At 39.6% G+C, this 21527-nt stretch overlaps 1 protein-coding gene across 5 annotated transcripts in view; it reads left to right on the forward strand.

The window, feature by feature from the left end:
- Positions 1-21527, forward strand: part of ATP11B (ATPase phospholipid transporting 11B (putative)) — a 121400-nt gene that overhangs the window by 32879 nt on the left and 66994 nt on the right. For all 5 annotated transcript variants that reach the window (XM_056121109.1, XM_056121108.1, XM_056121107.1 and 2 more), the window contains exons 5-9: positions 2939-3046; positions 3408-3536; positions 4337-4440; positions 16425-16472; positions 18484-18548. In XM_056121109.1, the coding sequence (XP_055977084.1) occupies positions 2939-3046; positions 3408-3536; positions 4337-4440; positions 16425-16472; positions 18484-18548 (454 nt within the window). The remainder of the gene's footprint in view (positions 1-2938; positions 3047-3407; positions 3537-4336; positions 4441-16424; positions 16473-18483; positions 18549-21527) is intronic.

The following is a 21527-nucleotide window of genomic DNA, read 5'->3' on the forward strand; positions in this document are numbered from 1 at the left end:
TAACCCCTCTATGATCCAGCCCTGTTCTTAGTCTCATTTTGTTTTCTTCATTATTCTTTGGAGAGTCACATTTGCATAAATCAATAAACATTCAAGTCACTTTCTATAACTGCATATTTTGTTGGGTAAAGGTAAAGGTAAAGGCCCTCCCGTTGATCGTCGATTTGCTCGAGCGGGCCCAGTAACGTCTCCATTGGAGACTTTGTTGTTACTGTGTCTGGCATATCGAATACTCTCGGTAGCTTGCCGGGCTCTCCGAGAGGGGCGGAGGAATCGAACTCGGGTCGGCCATGTTGGCCGCTTGTAAGGCGAACGCCCTACCCACTGTGCTATCGCTCCAGCCCTCCAAGTTATTTATGAGACCAGTTGTAGTTACTGGTTTTGGCATATCGAATACACAACAGATAGCTTGCCAGGCTCTTCCGTGCGGGCGGAATACTCTCGGTAGCTTGCCAGTCTTTCTGAGAGGGATAGAGGCTATTTGTATTTTTATATCACCAAAGGACACATATTTATCCTATGGACCTTTGTTTTGTTTGGGGGCCGGCCACACTCAGTGGTGCTTAGGGCTTACTCTTGGCTCTGAGCTAACGAATCACTCCTGGCAGGGCTTGGGGGACCGTATGGGGTGCAGTGGGATTGAACCTGGGTCAACCACATGGAAGATAAATGCCCTACCCGCTCTATTATCACTCTGGTCCTTCTTGGACCTCTTTTGTATAGTTTCAGCTGTTTATCTAGTGTTGGATCTTGAAGTGGCATTTATAGATTGAGGGTTTTCAGATCTTACGTATTCTGAAAAATTCCTCAAACTCTAGCACACATGTGTTGTTTGTACTTTTTTTCACTTGAGTGTTTTTAGTCTTTCTTGGTCTCTTCACCTTCACTCTCATTTCCTTTTTTTTTTTTTTTTTTTGCTTTTTGGGTCACGCCCAGCGATGCACAGAGGTTACTCCTGGCACTGCACTCAGGAGTTACTCCTGGCGGTGCTCAGGGGACCACATGGGATGCTAGGGTTACTCCTGGCGGTGCTCAGGGGACCATATCGGCTGCTGGGAATCGAACCCGGGTCAGCCGCGTGCAAGGCAAACGCCCCACCCGCTGTGCTATCTCTCAGCCCCTCATTTCCTTCTTTTTTTCGCCCATCTCATGTATTTCTCTTTGTTCCAATTTGAATAAATGATAATTGGCTAATGCCTTTTATTCAAGAATTAAGCTGTATGGGGCAGAGACTTTGTTTCATATACCAGTTTATTTACAGTCATCAGGACGAGGACCTGCATGTTTTGGACCTTCAGTGAATATTTGTTCAATAGATGAATGAATTAAAAGATTTTGTTTAATAGAGTAATGTTTTTAATAAAAAATATTAAGCATTTTTAAAGCAATACAAAATATTACAGTACTTCTTGTCTTTGTCTCCCAGAATATTATTTGGCTAAATATGGGCTGGGATTAATTGGAAAGTAATGCCCTGAGTTGAAAAGGTGCTGGTAAATTTATATTTTGAAATAAGACACCTTATACTATGAGATGTTACTAAAACAATAATTGGAAATCCATCACCTTCAAAAATTCATGAAATTTAATGGTAGAAAGCATGAAGATTATGCCTCAAACCTGCATTATTCTTGCTATTGCAACTAGTTCCAAGTGTGCATTTAGGTACTAACTTTAGTTTTACAGAGAGAGAACTTGAATCCTCTTTCAGAAACAGCTTAAGTACTCAAGAGTTTTCTTGTTGATAAGAGAATGTTTTATTCATTTAATAAACGGATTACATCAGTGTGTTTTTCAGGGTTTTTTTGGGGGGAAGGTGGGCACATGGAGGGTGTGAAGTTCAGGGCTTACTCCTGCTCCATTCTCGGGATTGCTCTTATGGTTCCAGATCCATCAAATCAGAGTGAGCTGCATGTACGCAACCCTGTACTCTCCCTCTCTCGCCCTGCTTTTCAGGTTTATATCTCCGTTAGTAGAAATCACTGGGATCAATTTTGGATCTTTAGAACCAGTCATGTCAGAGTTTTCAAGTTCCAGCTCTTTTCTTTTTCCCTGCCCCACCCTTAAGTCAGCTTCTGCCCTTTGTACTTTTATCAAAATAGAAAAAGACTTTATTATCAGTTATCTGTACTTTAATATGAATGAACTGGCGATGTTTTTATTTACTTCTTCCCAACCTGTTACATATCAAGTCTTCTAGTTGGCAGGGTACTGGACTTTGGTGCATGATAGTCTTTACCCTCTGTGAGCTATGAAACCCGTGAAATAGGGAATATGAATGCAAATACCAACTTGATTAGAATAATTCAGTAAAATAGTGGTAAGAGTCGGTGAACTGTAGATGTTCCGAGAAAGAGTGGAACACTTCATCTGTATGGTATCAAGGTTCCTAAAGGAAGCATTAAAGATGAGTATTCAGATAGAGTAAAATGACAGTTGGCCAAGAAGATGATGAAGAATCCAGCAATTAAGGCAAAGGGCCAACTGCAAGAAAAGGCAGACCCTGTTTTGGGGAATGTATCTGACTGTCTGGCACAGTATATGAAAGTACTAAAAGATATTAGTGGAAATATCAATTTATTCTAAATTAAGGAGACTGGAAGATATTTTTGCTGTAAGCAGTACAAGTTCCTAAGGGAATTTTGAACAGAGTAGTGCATTTAAATAATATTTGGAAAGATTGATCTAATAGTAGTATGTAAGATGAATTAGAATCACGTGCCTGTGGAAGTTGGAGAGGATGTTGGTTAAGATGATTGATTGCCTTGCCCCTGCCAACCCGAGCTTGATCCCTGGCATCTTATATGGTTCCCCGTGCCCAATTGAAGTGAAATTGGTAAGTGAAATGCTTCATGGAAATACTAGTTGTTCTCTCTTTTAAAAAAAGTATCTGCTCATTATACCGAAAAGTCTACTTATTCTTTGTTTTCTTTGATAGGGTTATGAAGATTGGTTACGACATAACTCAGATAATGAAGTAAATGGAGCCCCTGTGTATGTGGTTCGAAGTGGTGGCCTTGTAAAAACGAGATCAAAAAACATTCGGGTATGGACTTGGTACTAATTATAGATATCAATTATATTTTAGTATCAGAGAATTCCATGTTAAATAAATATTTAAATTAAGCACTGTAGCACTGTAACACTGTCCTCCGTTGTTCATCATTTTGCTCGAGCGGGCACCAGTAACGTCTCCATTGTGAGACTTGTTGTTACTGCTTTTGGCAAATCGAATACGCCACGGGGAGGTTGCCAGGCTCTACCATGGTTTTAAATTAAGAACCTACATTAATATTAATACTTAAATTAAGAACCTACATTAATATATTAATAAATCACTTTGTATCCACTCAAAATAAGTTCTTGCTTTAAAAAAATATGTATTTTCTTTTCCTCATAATTCTTAGGTGGGTGATATTGTTCGAATAGCCAAAGATGAAATTTTCCCTGCGGATTTGGTGCTTTTGTCCTCAGATCGACTTGATGGTTCATGCCATGTTACAACTGCCAGTTTGGATGGAGAAACTAACCTTAAGGTTTGTGTGTGTATATATATATATATATATTTTAGTGATAGCTTTTGGTGAACAAAAACTTAAAAATCAGTTTTGTTTTGTTTCTTAAGAAATGGTAATTTTTATATTTAAAGAAATAGAGGTTTAATAACTAACACAAGGGTAGTTTCTTATGATTTAGCTATTTCAATTAAGGAAAGTAAAGTAAAGTAAGGTCCTCCCGTTGATCATCGATTTGCTCAAGTGGGCCCAGTAACGTCTCCATTGGAGACTTTGTCGTTACTGTGTCTGGCATATCGAATACGTCATGGGGAGCTTGCCAGGCTCTGCCCTGTGGGCGAGATACTCTCGGTAGCTTGCCGGGCTCTCCGAGAGGGGCGGAGGAATCGAACTTGGGTCGGCCATGTTGGCTGCGTGCAAGGCAAACGCCCTACCGCTGTGCTATCGCTCCAGCCTGTTTCTTATGATTTCTTATGATTTAGCTATTTCAATTAAGGAAATATAAAGAAAAAAATTTTTAAAGAAAAACAGGACATTTTAATATCTTAATACTCATTTAGAGGGGACACATGTTTCAGTTTTCAGATCTAGTCAATTTTGAGTAGCAATAACTGTAACAAAAAAAAATTTTACAAGCAAGTGGTTCCCATGGGCTGTATCGTTCATTGACCTTTACTTTCTTCTTCCTCCTCCAGTAACACTCTTAAGCTGAGTGATCCCAAGTACAGCATGCCAGGATTTTTATCTGTAAAAGACATTTGAAATAGTTTCTTGGGTTGGACCTTGAAACTGCAATTTAATCCTTTTTTTTATGTTCTCAGACACATGTGGCAGTTCCAGAAACAGCAGTATTACAAACAGTTGCCAATTTGGACTCTCTCTTAGCTGTGATCGAATGCCAGCAGCCAGAAGCAGACTTGTACAGGTGTGCTGTGATTTTCAACTTAACTCGTTTTAAATTCTGCTTCAGGATTTAATTTTTATAATTATAAGAACTATATAGTGAAATCTTTAGATACTCCATGATATTATTTATGTACTACAGATGAGTGAGACCATCCACTATTCTCCCTCTTATTCAAATTTTACACACCATGGTTTACAGCACTTTTGATGATAGTGTTTCATTCATAGCGCAATCTAGCCCCTCCCTGTTTTCCAGAGTGTTCACTTTCCTCCACCATCGTTCCCAGTATCCACTCCATCCTAATTTCCCCCTTCCTCCCCTGTACCATGCTGTTTTGGTTATTACTGCTTTATAATACAGTTTGGAGTTAGAGAAAGAGGCAACCTCCTGTCTTTTTCTTAGAGTTGCTTTGGCTAGTGGATGGCTTTAGTTTCTGTAGGAATTTCAAGAGTGCTTGATCTGCGTCTTTAAAAATGTTATGGATATTTTTCTAGGGACTGCCTTGAATGTGCATAAAACATTGGACAAGAATATCATTTTGGGGAACTGGAGTGATAGCACAGTGGGTAGGGCATTTGCCTTGCACTCAGCCAACCCAGGTTCGATTCCCAGCATCCCATATGGTTCCCCGAGCACCGCCAGAAGTGATTTCTGAGTGCACGAGCCAGGAGTGACCCCTGTGCAATGCTGGGTGTGACCCAAAAAGGAAAAAAAAAATATTTTGACAATGTTGTGTTTTTTTTTCCAATCCATGAACAGGGAATGTGTTTCTATTTCTTTACATCCTCTTCTGTTTTAGTAGTGATTTATTGTTTTTTAAAAAATTTTTATAAATGTATTTGGCGTAAGTTTTTTACTTATTCCTTAAGCTGATACCCAGATACTTGATTTTCTGAGGCAAAATTATGAATGGAATTTAAAGATAAATTCTCTCCCTTCCATTCATTACTTGCATATTGAAAAAGCATGGATTTCTGCATGTTGATTTTGTAGCCTACCACATTTTAGGACATACCTGTTCCTCTAGAGCGTCTTTGTAGAGTCTTTAAGATTTTCAAGATATAGTAACATGTTGTCCACATATAGAGTTTGAATTGTTTTCCTGTCTGAGTGCCTTTTACATCTCTTTCTTGTGTAATTGCTAAAAGACTTCCGTACTATATCCAGTAGTAGTGTTGAGAATGGGCACCTTGTGCCAGATCCTTGAGGGAAGCTTTCAGTTTTTCACCACTGAGCACAGTGTTTGCTGTGGGCTTGTGGTAAATGGTTTTATCTATGTTACGTTTCTTCAATTCCCATTTTATTGGGAGTTTTTAGTCATGCATGGGTGTTGGATCTTGTTGAATGCTTTCTTTGTCTATTGATATGATAATATGATTTTATTTTTCCTTGTACTAATATGGTGTATCACTTTGATTAACTTCTGTTTATAAAACCATCCTTGCATCTTCGGCATGGATCCTGCTTTCTTGTGGGAAATGATCTTTTGATGTATTGTTGGATTCGTTTTATTAATATTCGTTGAGGTTCTTTGCATCTGTGCTCATCAGGTAGATAGGTCTATAGTTTTCCTTTTTTGTGATGTCTGTCTACTTGAGGTACCAAGGTAATGTTTGCCTCATAGAAGCTAGTTTTCTTCAATTTCCTGAAAGCATGAAAATCATTGGCAGTAGGTTCTTTTTTAAAGTTTTGAAAGAACTCACTAGTGAAACCATCTGGACTTACACTTTCCAATTGGGTGAGATTTTTTATTACTGTTTCAATTTTCTTTGTAGTAATTTTCTCTACAGGAGCTCTGTTTCTTCTTGGTTCAACCTTGGGAGGTTACAGGAATCCAAAAATGTAGCCTTTCTACTAGCTTCTCCCTTTCCCTAGCATAAACATTTTCAAAGTAACGCCTGAGGATCCTCGAGTTTGTGTTATCTGTCATGGCATATCTCTCCTTCTGTTTCTCATTTGGTTTACTAGGGATTTCTCTCTTTCTTAGTGAGTCTTGCTAATAGTTTTTCAATTGTGTTAATTTTTTCCAAAGAACCAGCTCCTGGTTCTGTTGATCTTTTGGATTGTGTTTTTAATTTCCACTTAATTAATGTAAGCTCTAAATTGTATTGTTTCCTTCCTTCTGCTTGCTTTAATTTCCTTCCCCCCCCCATCCCCCTATCTGCTCAAGCTGTGTGGTTAGGTTATTTATGTGGGCCATTTCTTTCTTCATAATGAACAACTTGAATTGCTATGAACTTTACTCTTAACATTGCTTTTGTTATGTCCCATCTGTTCTGGTAACTCTTATCTTAATCTTCATTCTCATTTGTTTCTGGGAATCTTGATTTCCTCTCCCATATCCTCTTTGACCCATGTTTGTTCAGTATTGAGCTAATTTCTGAGTGTTTGAGTTTTTCGTGTGTGTGTGTGTGTGTGTGTGTGTGTGTGTGTGTGTGTGTGTTTACTTCCATCTTCATTGTTTCATGGCCTTAGGGGATAGTTGTTACAGTTCTTTCCTCTTGATTTTATGGAGGTATGTTTTATGACCCAATGAGTGGTTTATCTTGGAAAATGTCCCGTGTGCACTGGAGAAGAATGTGTATTTAACTTTTGGGGGAATGAAGAGTCTTAATGTATTTGCAAAGTTCATCTATTTCACTTATTTCCTTAAGGCCAACGTTTTCTTGAGTTTTTGTCTGGTTGATCTATTTAGGGGTGAGAAAGAAGTTTTGAAATTCTCCAACTATTATTGTGTTATTGTCAATGTTGTGTTTTTCCTTCTGGTTAAAATATTTTGATGGTCCCTCTATAGGTGCATAAGTATTCGGGAGTGTGAGATCTTCCTGATGTACATATCCCTTGATCATTAAGAAGTTATCATATCTGTCACTTTAAGTTGGTGTTGTTTGATATAAGTATGGCTAGCCCAGCCTTTTTAAGAGAGTTGTTTGCTTGAAATACTGTTTTCCAGCTTTTAACTTTGAATCTGGGTTTGTCTTGACTATTCAAATGTATGTCTTGCAGGCAACAGAAAGTTGGTTTTATTTCTCTGATCTACCCTGCCACTCTGTGTCTCTGGATTGGTGCATTTAGGCCATTGACATTGAGTGAGATTAATGACATGAAGGGGTTTTTTGCCTTCTTTCAGTAGAAGTTAAGTATGTTCACGAAATTCATCTTGTCTTAAAGATGACCCTTCATTGCTTTTTGCAAAGTTTGTTTCAAGGCTGTGACGTTCCTGACCGTTTGCTTATCCATGAAGCTCTGTATTGTTCCTTCAAGTCTGGACAGATTATTCTTGTTGTAGTAGTCATTTCATTGAGGTGGGTTTTTTTTTTTTGTTTGTTTGTTTGTTTAACTATATCTTGCCAAGTTTTTTTTTCTCAACTATATCATACAATTTTTTTCCAGCCTGTAGGGTCTCACTTGGTAAATCTGCTGTGACTATTAAGGAAGCATCTTTGTAATTTTTTGTCTTGCTGCTTTCAACATTCTCTCATTTCCTTTGGCTTCTTACATTCTGATCGTGATGTGACTCTAAATAGTTTTATATGGTTCTCTTTTGGCTGGTATCCTTTGGGCCTCTTAAATATGAGTGTTTGCACTCCTCAACTCTGGGAATTTCTCAGCAGTGATCGATTGCCTCGAGCAGGCCCCAGTAATGTCTCCTTCATCCTAGCCCTGAGATTATATTCAAGGCTCTTTAGGAGAATGAGACCCATCATTGTTACTGGTATTTGGCATATTGGGTACGCCACGGGGAGTTTGCCAGACTCTGCCGTGTGGGCAGGCTCAGCTGTGATATCTTTGACTAATGGTTCTTCATCGAAATCGCTTTCCCATTCCTTGGATATTCTGATGATTTTCATGCTGTTTGTTTATTTTGAGATCTACTCCTGTCTTCTTTGATTTGTAGAGGTTTCCTATGATTTTATACTCACTGCTCTTAAGTTTGCTGCCAACGCCTTCTATTGAATTATTTTATTTCACTTACCAAATCCTTTAGTTCCTTCACTTCCTTCTATTGTTTGTTTTGGTTTTGGTTTTGGGAGCCACACCGAGTGATCTCAGGAGTTCCTCGTGAGTTACTCCTGGGTCTGCACTCGTGAGTTACTCCTAGCAGTGCTCAGCCGATCCTATGGGATGTCGGGAATCAAACCCTGTTCCGCTGCATGCAAGGCAAGTGCCCTACCCACTGTACTATGGCTCCAGCCCCAGTTCTGTCACTCCTGATTGTAGTTTTCTCCTTTCTGCTTTCGTAATTTTGCTTTATTGACTCCCTGCGCCATTGTTTCTTTGAGCCCATTAAACATCCTCAACATGCTCTCTCTCAAGGCCTTGTCTGAGAGGTTTCGAGCTGGTTAGCACTGGCTGAGCCTTCCAGGATGTGTCTCCACTCAATCTGCAGGGTGGGGTTCTGTGCTGCTTGCCCATTTCCTCTGGCGCTGTCAGGGAGTGAGTCTAAGTCACCACTCAGGCTCCCCTAGCCCCACCCCACCCACCTCCACCACCAGGGTGCTTCAGGGGGAACCAGCTTAGTGTTTCTTTCTTCCTCCCCTTTGAAAGTTGTCCCGAACAATTTTGTTGTTACTGAATACCTGTTAGATTTTTGTGAGGGTCACAGGAAGGCTTTTGATATCAGAGCCTGCCACTAATGTGGTAGTAGCACTGTAGCACTGTCCTCCCTTTGTTCATAGATTTGCTCGAATGGGCACCAGTAACATCTCACAACAAATTGGGAGACTTGTTGTTACAGTTTTTGGCATCGAATACATCACGGGGACCTTGCCAGGCTTTGCCATGCGGGCAAGATACTCTCGGTGGCTTGCCAGACTCTCCGGGAGGGGCGGAGAAATTGAGCCCAGGTTGGCCGCATGCAAAGCAAACGCCCTACCCGCTGTGCTATTGCTCCAGCCCAATGTGGTAGTAATTTAGGATTCTATGGTTTCTTACTACCACAGTTAACTTTGTGCATTTTAGGAGGAAAAAAAGTGATTTGGAGCTAGGATTAAATTAACGTTGGCACAGTGAGTTCGGGGGCAGCCAAGCCACTCCAGACAGAGTTCAGTGTAAGGGTCCAGTGTTTGTTCCCTGTGAGACAGTGATGAGGGCAAGTATTGCATGGCCACTGCCAGAAAGCTTCTAAAAGAGCATCTTTTGGAGACCTAGGATACGCCTTCCACAGGCTGCTAGAGAATTGGGAAGGGCGGAGCCGGATATTCCCTGCACAGGCATGGTGTAGGCAGGGACAGATCTCCCTCGGATTCACTTCACTTAACTGATTCCTTCCAGTTCTGACCAAATTGCAGCAAATTGCAAGAGACATGGAAATATCTTCTAATTACGAGAGACTTGCATGTGAGACTAACATGTATTCGATAGCTGAGAATAGAATCTAAATTACAAACGTACTACAAACATTACCTCAGCGTCTTTTCATTATATATTTCTCTGTTGGTAGAAATGTTTCAAAGTTAGTCTTTTGGCTTTTTCAGATATCTTTGTTTGGACGCATGTAGTTATGATGGAGATGTTGTTATGTGATTTAAAAATCTTGATTTATCAAAGTTAAATATAATGTAGTTTTGAAATAATGGTAAAACTTAATGTTATGCTTTAGGAACATTTAAAGCATAATACCATAATTTTAACTGCAAAGATTTCTCATTAATTACTTTTTTGGTTCCCCAAATTTTCTAATACCTCTTAAAAGCACATGGATTTTTTTTTTTTTAAAGAAATGTACGTCTAGGTTGGGAAAGATTGCGCAGAGAGCTGGAGTCCTCGCTTGGAACCCTGAGTTTGATCCCCAACACCATGGGGTGTGATTTGTCATGATTGTAGTCAATGTCACACTTGGGTTTTTTGTTATTATAGTTGATTACACATTCACCAATTTGAAATTCAACAACGCTACTTCTTTAGTATTATTTTTTCACTTGACTTCCGGGACACTCAATTGTCTCTCTTTTCTTCCTGTTTTGCTGCTCACTTTCTCAGTCTGTTTTGCTGTTTCTTCTTATCTCCCTGAACTTTTTTCTTGTTTTAGCATGCCCCTAGGATTGGCCTTGATCCTCTTCCTTTTCTCCTCCTGTACCTTTCTCTTTCCTTGAGTGATCTCATCCAGACTGATCGCTTTAAAGATCATCTCTTTGCTAATAGTTCCCAGATTGACATCTGCATCCCAGAGTTCTTAAATTCAGGACTCATATCCAGTTATTCCACAGTTGCACTTAGGTATTAAGTAGAAATCTCTCCAAGTAATGTTGCTTAAAAACAACTGCTAATCTTTCCAGAACTTTTTCTGCCAGCAGGCTTTCCTATCTCAGTTGATGATAGTCCATTCTTCAGATTATTCAGGTTAAAACTTAGGTTCAGTGTGACTCCACATCTTATCCTTTCCTTCCCTCCCAATTTCTTTTAGTTTAGGATCTCAATCTACTCTACTAGAACTTCTTACTCATTAATTTGAAAATATACACCAGGGGCGAGAGTGATAGTACAGTGGGTAGGACACTTGACTTGCACAGGGCTGACCGACCCGGGTTTATCGCCTGGCGTCCCTTATGGTTCTACAGGCACAGCCTGGATTAATTCCTGAGTGCAAAGCCAGGGTTAAGCCCCAAGCACTGCCAGATATAGCATAAAACCAGAGGCGGGTAGGGAGGGGAGATGCTAGGTCGGGGAGGGAGGGTGAGAGAGAGAAATAGAGACCGAGACAGAGAATCTATCCCGTATCTTTCACCATTTTTACTGGTAATAAACTAAATTGGTTCCTACCTGAATTACTGCTATCAAAGGCATTCTTACTGGTTGTCCTGTTTTTTATCTTTTTGACCTTGCAGTCTAATCCCACAAAAGCAACCAGAGTGTTCCTTTTTGAAATGTAAGTCAGATTATTTCATTCTTCTGCTCAAACCTTGCAATGACTTTTTCCAACTTCCTTCCACTTGATCTGTAGACATTAATGATTGCGTCACCAACCTTTCCAACCTGATTCCTGCTCCCTTCCTCTTAACGCCAGCTTTCTGGGTGTACCTGTTTTACCTTAAATATGCCATATCCACTCATACCTTTTCTCCTAACTGTATCTTACCGAACTTCTTTAGTTCTTATTTAAATCACTTCCCCAGTGAGATCTTGTCTGATGTTGCTGTCTAAGCCCTAACTCTATTCTGCTTTCTTTTTTTCATAACATGCACTTTGTTATTTACCTATTGTATTACTGCTTACTCTCTCTCCCACTCAAATGTCACTTCATCCTTGTGTGTTTTGTTCATTATAGAGCCCAAGTGCATAGGTCAGAACTGGTCCTAGGAGATCTTAGTATGTCTTTGTTAATATTGAAAAGTTACTTATCTTTACTTAATTTTATGTGCCAAATTTTTCCTTTATTGAACTACTTTCTATAAGCAGAATTTATGTGTACATATTAAATACAGTGATTAAATGGAAGTTTTTATACATAAGCAGATTTTGTATGTATATAGTTTATTTAGCTATTAAATTGAAGTTTTAGGAATTATACCAGACACATGGTAGACAATATCTGTCAAGTGAGTATATGAATGGTAAGGATTTCAAATGATACATAACATGTTTATTACCCATGTATTCAGTAGATTCTAAATACTTCTGGAAAGTGGGACGAAAGAAACTATGATAAATTCTTTATCTTAGAGTGTATAGTCTTGTGCTAGGTGACCGCTAAAGAACAAGTAAGAGATATGGAAGTAGATTAAATTCTCATGGAGTTAGATCTTAGTGAAATACTGACGTGACTTTGCAAAAGCATTGGACTGATTTTTATTGTCATGACAAAGTATACTTCTATGCATTTAAGAGATTTTACTAAACTTAAGAGGTAATACAGAAGGTAAGGCACTTCCTTGCATGTGGTAACAACGACTGTGACCCTGTTTCAAATCCTAAGGGCCGCATGTGGTCCCCTAAGCACTGCCAAGGGTGCTCCTGCACACAGGCCCAGAAATAGCCTCTGAACACCATCAGGTATAGCCAAAAACAAAATTTTTTTTCTAGTCTTAAATATTACTCTTTTAAATAGTTTTCTGATTTTTTGGATAATGGTTTTATAGTTCTAAATTCTAGTTTTATTTTCATTGGAAAGGTTAGACATTTTTGTTTGATTTTTCACCATTAAATATTATCAGTTCTTTCCCAGTTTTTAATTGGGATTCCATTATTCCTTTTACACTCTGATAGTTAGTAGCTTATTTAATAGCCTAAACTCTAATAGCAAATGTATGTAAGAAATAGTCTGTGCCTTTTGAAGAAATGAAGCAGGAGAGCCTTCTGTTCAGGAACTGCTTCTGGCAGATGCCGGTTTCACAGTAGTCTCCAGTTTCCTTAACTCCTTTGTTCCTTTAGGTTTTTTTAAAAAAAAAAATTTTTTTTTCATTGTGTGAACCTCACTCAGTAGTTCCCAGAGACTATTCCTGGCTCTGTGCTCAAGAGTGACTCCTGAGAGTGCTTGGGGGTCCACGTGGTATCAGGGACCAGACCAGGGTTAACCACACGAAAGATAAGTGTCTTAACCCCTGTCCTGTGCTTGGTCTGGGGTCCCTTTTCCTTTATTTGTCCCACCATCATCACCACCACCTGTTACTTTTATCTTTTTATGTTTTAGATCTGATTCAACATATAATTTTTCCTATTCCCCCCAACCCCCCTGCCCCGCCAACACACATACACACACACACACACACACATACACACACACACACACAAAAAAAAAAAACAACCCAGGAAATTCTAGGAATTTATTTTAATGAATACAGAAGATTCATGTGTAACAAAGAAGGCTGTATTGTTTAGGCTCTCTATAAGTTGGAAGAGAACTAAACTTCCTACAGTGGTGACTCATTTAAACAAATATGCAGTAAGCCCAGAATGCAATTCTGTGTGTCCATTCAAAAATATTCATGTAGACCTCTGTTTTTGTTTTGCTTGGGCACACTCTGGCACTCAGGAGCTCAGGAGTGGCCCCTGGTGGTCCTGGGAGTACAGGGCAAGCAACTACCTACCACCTGCCCCGGCTCTGGCCCAAGCCTATGGTTTTGGCAAGAAGTGATAGATGGTGGAAATTCTGCCACCGTGATAAGGCTCTTATTTTTATTTTTTAAGATATACATTCATATGAGAATGGAAAATCGGTTGGAAAACAGACCCCATGATATTCACTTGTGTTTGAGTAGTGGATTTACGAGGGATTATTATTTCCCCATTGATGTCACTTGCTGGGGATTAGATAAATCAAGGAAAAGGACAGCGTGGGTAGCTCATGGGACCTTTCAACCCAGACCACTGGCTCCAGAGGCAAGGCCAGGTGGAATGCTTCCTCAGCAGGGCGTCCTGTTAACTGCTCTCTTCCTCTCCCGGAAGAATCTCTGCTAGAGAAAGCCCACGACAAACTACAAAGATGTTTGTACCGATAAACTAAGGCCCTCAGATTTGTGGAAGTCTAGCCCGGATAGATTAAGATACTCAGGCACCTGACCAAACAAGACTGTTGTTCTCCTTTTGATGATTACTGGTTGTAAGCAAGAAATATTCTCCGTGGAGGCATTCCCGGCTGGCTCTCAGTGGGTGGGGTTCTGAGAGCCCTGCCTTTTTAATCTCTTATTTCTGTCTCTTTTTTTTAAATCCTCACCACATCCCTGCTTCGGGTCAGTTTACCCAGCGCTGATCTCTGACTTTATATTGTCTGTATCATTTTGCAAAATGTGCATGCATAGTCTTTATAATCAGAACAATGTAATAAAGCTGTTTTAAGTTTGAGCAGAAGTGTGGATTTGGATTAAGGGTGATGAAAAGTACAAAATAAATTAATAAGATAAATTAATCCTACTACCCGTGACATATTCAATATGCCAAACACAGTACACGGTCACGGTCCTCCCGTTGTTCATCAATTTGCTCGAGCGGCCCCAGTAACGTCTCCATCGTGAGACTTGTTGTTACTGTGTTTGGCACATCGAATACATCACAGGTAGCTTGCCAGGCTCTGCTGTGCGGGCGAGATACGCTCAGTAGCTTGCCGGGCTCTCCGAGAGGGGTGGAGGAATCGAACTCGGGTCGGCCATGTTGGCTGCGTGCAAGGCAAACGCCCTACCGCTGTGCTGTCACTCTAGCCCAGCACAGTAACAACAAGTCTCAAAATGGAGATGTTCCTGGGCCCACTCGAGCAAAATCGATGAACAATGGGAGGACAGTGTTTGTTTGTTTTATTAAATTAATCCAGTTTAGAATTTGAATCGACAGAATAAAAGAGTTGAACAGACATAATTCAGGACGTAAAATGAAAGAAAACAGGCATCCTAATGGAATTTTTTAATTACATTTCTTATTTTTTTGCAGTCCCAGGGGTTAAATCAGGGTCATATACGTGCAAGGCAGACAGATGCTCTACCGAAGCCATAGAATATGGCCTTCCTGCTGAAATTTAGCTCAGGATATGTTCACATGTCAGCTCTGAAAAAAAGCCTGGGTGACATCAGCTGAATTGATGTTTTGGATCTAAATCTAAAGTTGAGCTTGGAACTGGAACCACATACTGCATAAATTTGATCAAGTAGTTGTATTTAAAAAAAAAAAGAAAAGAAAAGAAGAAGAAAGAAAGGAGGGAGGGAAAGGAGGGAGGGAGGAAGGAAGGGAGGAAGGGAGGAAGGAAGGAAGGAAGGAAGGAAGGAAGGAAGGAAGGAAGGAAGGAAGGAAGGAAGGATAGAAAAGAAAAACTGGCTCTGAGACTTTAGCTTAGTGTTCGTGCCATGAGTTTGAACCCTGGCACTGTGAATGTTGTCACTGGCACACTGCAAACGAGTACCTGAGAATCTCAACAAGTGTTTGACCCCGGGAGCCCAGAGCATGTGTGCCCCCAACTGGCAGCAACAACAGCAAAAAGGAATTAAAAAGTTGTCATAAAACAAAACACAGGATTTCTGCCCAATCCACAGAACTGAAGTAAACAGGGGTTTAGTAGACAACAGTGATTCCGGAGTCTACAAGAAGAAATCACTTGGAACCGGGAAAACCAAGGGCCATAGGGAAATAATGGGGAAGGGAATGTGTGAGAGAATGTTCACTGTTTCTTTTCTGTGTACATAATTAAAATGAAGCTCTGTCTAGAATCTGCTTTGGCCCTGAATTATTTATTTCTCACTGTTGTAGAAAACTAAGAGTGTCCATTTGAATTGACTCATGTTATGGAGCTGTTTTGGTAGTGAAGTTGGAACTGAGAGGCTCTGAAAATCTTATTTTGTCAACAGCCTCCTCACTCTAGATTTCAAGTAATCAAAAGTTAAAGAAGCTTATCTCATTGGAATTTTTTGGGTTTTGTTGTTGTTGTTGTTTTGCTTACTATTCTGTCCCATTCACTTAACTCATCCATAGTAGTGCTTAGTACTTGTTCATTGGGTGAATGTAAATTAAATGTGAATAATTATAGAGTGAATAATTTATGAAATGTGTGAAAATTTATTTTTGGAAAATTATCAGTTCTCATCATGACCAAACTAATAGAAGTAATAATACACAACATGTGCATTGAAATTTTGAAAACTTTTTTAAATTATTTTTTTATTATTTCATTCTTAGCTGAATTGATGGCTTTTTTTTTCCCTTGCTTTTGGGGTCACATATGATGATTATTCCTGGCTGTGTGCTCAGAGATTACTCCTGGTTGTGCTCAGGGATTTGCTCAGGGGACCGTATGGGATGCTGGGTATTGAACCCGGGTTGGCCATATGCAAGGCAAATGCCCTACATGCTGTACTATCGCTACAGCCCTGCAAAAAATATTTTTAAAGCTTAAGTGAATTCTAAGTATTTTTAATGATTTCCAGTTTGAAATTTGAGTTCATGCATATACCTTCATATATACGAAAGGTTACTTTAATTTCATGTATATGAATAGTATTAAAACTATCTAAAATCTATCCATTAATGTTCTAAATCATTTATCATTGATGATTTTTTTTCTAACATGGTGAATTCTTTGTTAGATTCATGGGACGAATGATAATAACACAACATATGGAAGAAATTGTAAGGTAAGAATAAATTCACCTTATCCACATAAGTGGGAATTGTTTATGGAAAGGGCTAATTTCCATTTAAACTTCCACTTTAAATGGAAATTAGGGGTAAGTAAGCAGAAAATGATTGGAAAATGTTAATTGAAAGGTATCATATTTTATTCTCTCAGTTTTTCCAAAATTTGTAGTAGCAGCATGGATGAAACAAATCTTATGAAATGATGCCAAGATAATGTAGTAAGATGATTTATATTTTTGTGTTATTGTTTCTTTTTAAAAGAGTCACCCCAAATAACAACAAAAAGAAATTCTTAAAGTCATATACTTTTAAGCCTACCACACATAAAGCTTAGAAGGTAAAAGTGTTTTATAATTCCTAACAAGTATAAATGTTACAATCTCCATTTCAGAATCATTCGTCACAAACTAGAGATTCTGGTACCTAGCCCAGAACCCTGATTTATTTTTCTGATTTTTTTTTTTTTGCTTGTTGGTTTAGTTGTTGTTTTAATTGGTTTCCTTAGCTTAATTCCTAGTTTCTACATAAGAGATTCTATAGTTTCAAAGATACACTTGTAGGATATGTTGATATAATTGTCGTGTTATTCATGTCTACAAGGTCAAGATTCCAAGAGCAAAATATTTTTTATTGAAAGAAATTTAGTGGGGAGGAGAGAGAGAAAGGGAGGGAAGGTGGGAGGGAGGGGAAGGAAAGGTGAGGGAGGAGAGGGGAGGGGAAGGGAAAGAGAAAGAAAACATGGTTTGAAAAAGCCAGACTTCATGAGTGAATAGCATTTTTCTGGAGACATGCTCACTTTATACTGACTGCATGAAATAAGTCACAAATTTTAAAGATGAGCATTTTAAAAATGAAATGCTCAAAACAAGTCACCCCAAATAGCAAACTGACTACTACTAATACTGATTAATGTTTCAGCAAGTATTAATTATATTAACATTAAATATAGCTGTCAGTAAATTCTGTAGAGATCTTTGTAAGTATAAAACCCTGGCTGAATAACTATGAGTAGTCTTTGTTTTTATTTCTTTGGTGGAATGTACATAGCTACACATAGTCGGAATTGCACTGAGATTTTTCTGGGAAAGAAAAAATAGTTTAAAAATTGAAGTAAAAAAGGAAAGAAAAGATGCTGAATAAAAGTAAAAACTGAACTGTGTTCTTTGCTCAATTATCCTGAGTAAATTGAACTGTGTTTTAATTTGAAGTTTTCTATGATTATATCCCAACTTTACATGTCAGTGTGTGCTCATCGTTTTATATTACTGTCAGAACTAGCACTCAGTCAAAAAGAGTTATTTTGTGGCTCCTGAAAGTACCTTGGAATATCCATGGAATTTGTTTAATAAAAAAACCATCCTGTTTAGTCATATCCCAAATAACTGATCCTTCTTGATTTATTGGATTCAATTTTTCTTTCTGATTATTCCTTCTTGTTTTATATCTCCTTTAAGGAGGGCAACTCAAACAACAAAAAGATCCATGCTCCAAGAAGTATACAGTGCAAGTAGTGAAGTTGTAGTTTGGTTTTGCCTAGAAAAAGCACTAACTCGCTACAATATGTTTTATAATTGAGTTTAGCTTTAATTGTGCCAAACTTAATGTGTTTGAAATACTTCTTATAATTTAATTTTACTTTTGAAAAACTTATTAATACTGCTCAAAGTTCAGAATTTCATCTGCTGGTAAACATTTTTTAAGTAATTAGTTACCTTTGGTTCTGTTGTATTTTATTTATAAACAAAACTTAAGCTGGTAGCCTTATTAGTTTATTTACAAGCGTAATCTTACTTCTGAGCCATTTATCTCAAAAGTGGGCATTTGTTGTTCCCTATGACTAACATCAAGGTACGTCTAGATAGCTTTTTAGCAGCTGAGATTTGGCTTTTATATGAAAGCCATGTTTTGACTATAGCTCCAGGAACCTTTTGAAAATAACACTGCAAATTGAATCGAAATTTCAATATAGCTAATGTTTTTTGTATTTCTTTCTTTTGTTTTTCCTAGACCACTGGGGCCAGAGAGTCTCTTGCTTCGTGGGGCCAGGTTAAAAAACACAAAAGAAATTTTTGGTTGGTATATATTGAAACTTTTAAATTATAGATTCATGTTGATTGTTTGTATGCAGCATTTTTACACTTATGTCATTGTGGGTGCTGGAGAAATAGTACAGGAGTCAAAGTGCAGGCCCTGTCTGTCTCCAACCCCAGTTCAGTGCCCAGAACTGCACTGTCCCCTAAGCATTGCCAGAGGGAACTTTTGGAGACTTCCAAGCATTGCAAGGTGTGACCCTGTACCCTCCACATATCAGGGTCCTCCATTTGGCCAAGAATTACTCTGTGGCTCCAGTGGTGCCACTACCAAAGCTAGTGGGTGAGCACGTGGTACTTATAAGAATTACTACAGGTTAACTTCCTGGGCCTCTGGGCACCACTTGGGAGTCTCTATCTTTGCCCCAAATAAATAAATAAAAGTGAAGCATTGTGGTCTTTTGGTTGGACAGTTTACTACTTAGTTACGTGTTGTCTATAATAATTTTCTAACAAAGATTGTACTAATACAGATTTTTGTTTGTTTATGTGTTTGCTTTTTGGGTCACACCTGGTGATGCTCGGGTGTCACTCCTGGCTTTGCACTTGGGAATCACTCCAGGCAGTGTAAAGGGGACCATTTGGGATGCTGGGATGCGAACCCGGGTCAGCCACGTGCAAGCTGTGCTATCATTCCAGCCCCAGTGCTAATACAGTTTTATATCGAAATTTGTTGTTGTTGACTTCTATTTTGGAATACTACAAATTAGAGGCTTGGTTTACAATCTCCCTGTTGATACTTGTGAAACTGAATGTTCAGAAGATAATTCTGGTACTTCTAGTAATGGTGGGTGGAAACCAGTATCTGGAGTCATGTTAAGATAGTGCAGTAAACCCACTGTATCATTGCATTACAGATTTTCTTAGATTGAATTTATAGAACTGCTGGCTCAATGTTCATTTATTCATTCATCAACAAAGTTTCGTTGACTGTGTGCCAGGGAGGGACTGTATGACTGGATCAACAGGGTGAATGAATAGTGTCCTTCCATTAGTAATGTGAATCAGCTCACTGTGATCTGAATCAACTCTAGGTAAATTGGCATGTTGATAAAGACCTTTTGCTTTCTCCCCCAGCCCCATTTTTTAAAACTATAGATCCTGTAACACGGTTATTATCGCCTTAACCTTTATGGAGTTGATATGCCAATTTACGGTACCCCACTAGCACCAAAGTGCCCAAGACCCTCCACCACGCTCCCTCAGTCACCTCTAGCCCCCACCTCTTCGTTTCTCTGCCCTTCTGCCACTGCCTAGTAATCAAGTTTTGTAATTCAAAGTCAAGAATAACCTTTCGGAGGGCCGTTGGGATAGGAAAGGGACCACGAGGACAAAGATAGTTGGAAATGGTTGCTCTGGATAACATCTGTGTGCTGAAAGTGGGTGAGGGAGCAAGCACGATAACTTCTAAGTATCTGCATTGCAGACCATAATGCCCAAAAGGAGGGAGGGGGGAGAGGGAGAGGGAGGAAGGAAAGGAAGGAAGGGATGGGGGGGAGAGAGAGAGAGAGAAAGAGAGAGAGAGAGAGAGAGAGAGAGAGAGAGAGAGAGAGAGAGAGAGAGAGAGAGTACCCGCTATAGAAACAGGCTCCATGGGGGATGGGGTACCATGAGGGAAACTGGGAACACTGATGGAGGGATGGGTGTTGAAATGTTGTATGACTGGACCCAGGTCATGCCTGTAACTGTGTATCTCATGGTGATTAAATAAATAAGTGAAGAAGAACCTTTTCCTGGCATCCTAGCAGGTGCCCAAACCAGGTTTAATTCCCAACTCCACACAGTCCCCTGAACATTGCTGAACGTGGTCCTGGGGGCCCCCAACACCACTGGGGTGACCTGGGTGTCTCCAGCACTGCAGACCCCGAGCAGTTTCACGTCCTCGAGCACAGTGGGGCCCGCGGACCTCCTGAGCACTGCTTGGGAAGCCCCCTCACCCCACCAAAAATAAGAGAGTGACCACCAGTCTTCTCACTTTCCAGTTTTCCCTCCCATTTTGGGAATATGCTTTGCAGCATATCATCAACTGTCTACAGCTTTTGGGGTCTTCCTCCTTATTCTCCTCATTCCTGTTACCTGTGCTATATCTCACTTCTCAGGATTAGCCTTTCTAATAAAGAAATTCATTATTACTGTCACTGTCCTCCCGTTGTTCATTGATTTTCTCAAGCGGGCCCAGTAACGTCTCCATTGTGAGACTTTCTTGTTACTGTGTTTGGCATATCAGATACGTCATGGGTGGCTTGCCAGGCTTTGCTGTGCGAGTGAGATACTCTCGGTAGATCAAACCCATCAGGAGACCTTTATTCCCTCAGCCCCCAAATAAAATCCCATGTTCCACCTCCCCCCCTCCCCCGCCCCTTTCACACTCACGCAGTCCAGTGGACTCCATATGAGATGCGGTGTTGACCGTGTCCCCAAAAAGGCAGTACCGAGGCATGGTCAGACCCACCATGCCAGCCACAACAAAAATAACCAGAGCTAACATAGTTGTGGAGGATTGGCACCATTGTGCATTGCTGGTGGGATTATAAGATATTGCAGTTATTGTGGAAAACATTTTTCTTTTTTGGTCTTTTCCTCAGTAAGCTAAACATAAAACTACCATCTGAGCCAGCAGTTCTATTCCTAGAGATACACCCCAAAGATTTGAGATCTTGTGTTCCAAGACTTAACAAGAGTGTTCTTAGCAGCACCCTGCACAGTTGTCCATAGGTTGAAACTGCCACAAACATCCATCAACTAATTAAAGAATAAATAAAATGTACCCTATCCATGTAATGGAACATTATTCACCCTTATAAAATTCTGGTACATACTTCGCCATGGATAATCCTTTTAAACACTGGGGTTGAGTCAGGGAAATTAGGCACCGCAGATCACATATTGTGGAATTCCATTAATCTGAAATACCTAAGAGAACAAAAAATTAGTTGTTCCCAGAGGCCCTGGAGTGGAGGG

Source organism: Sorex fumeus, unplaced genomic scaffold (genome assembly GCF_029834395.1).
Source record: "Sorex fumeus unplaced genomic scaffold, SorFum_2.1 ptg000044l, whole genome shotgun sequence".
Classification (NCBI taxonomy): domain Eukaryota; kingdom Metazoa; phylum Chordata; class Mammalia; order Eulipotyphla; family Soricidae; genus Sorex; species Sorex fumeus.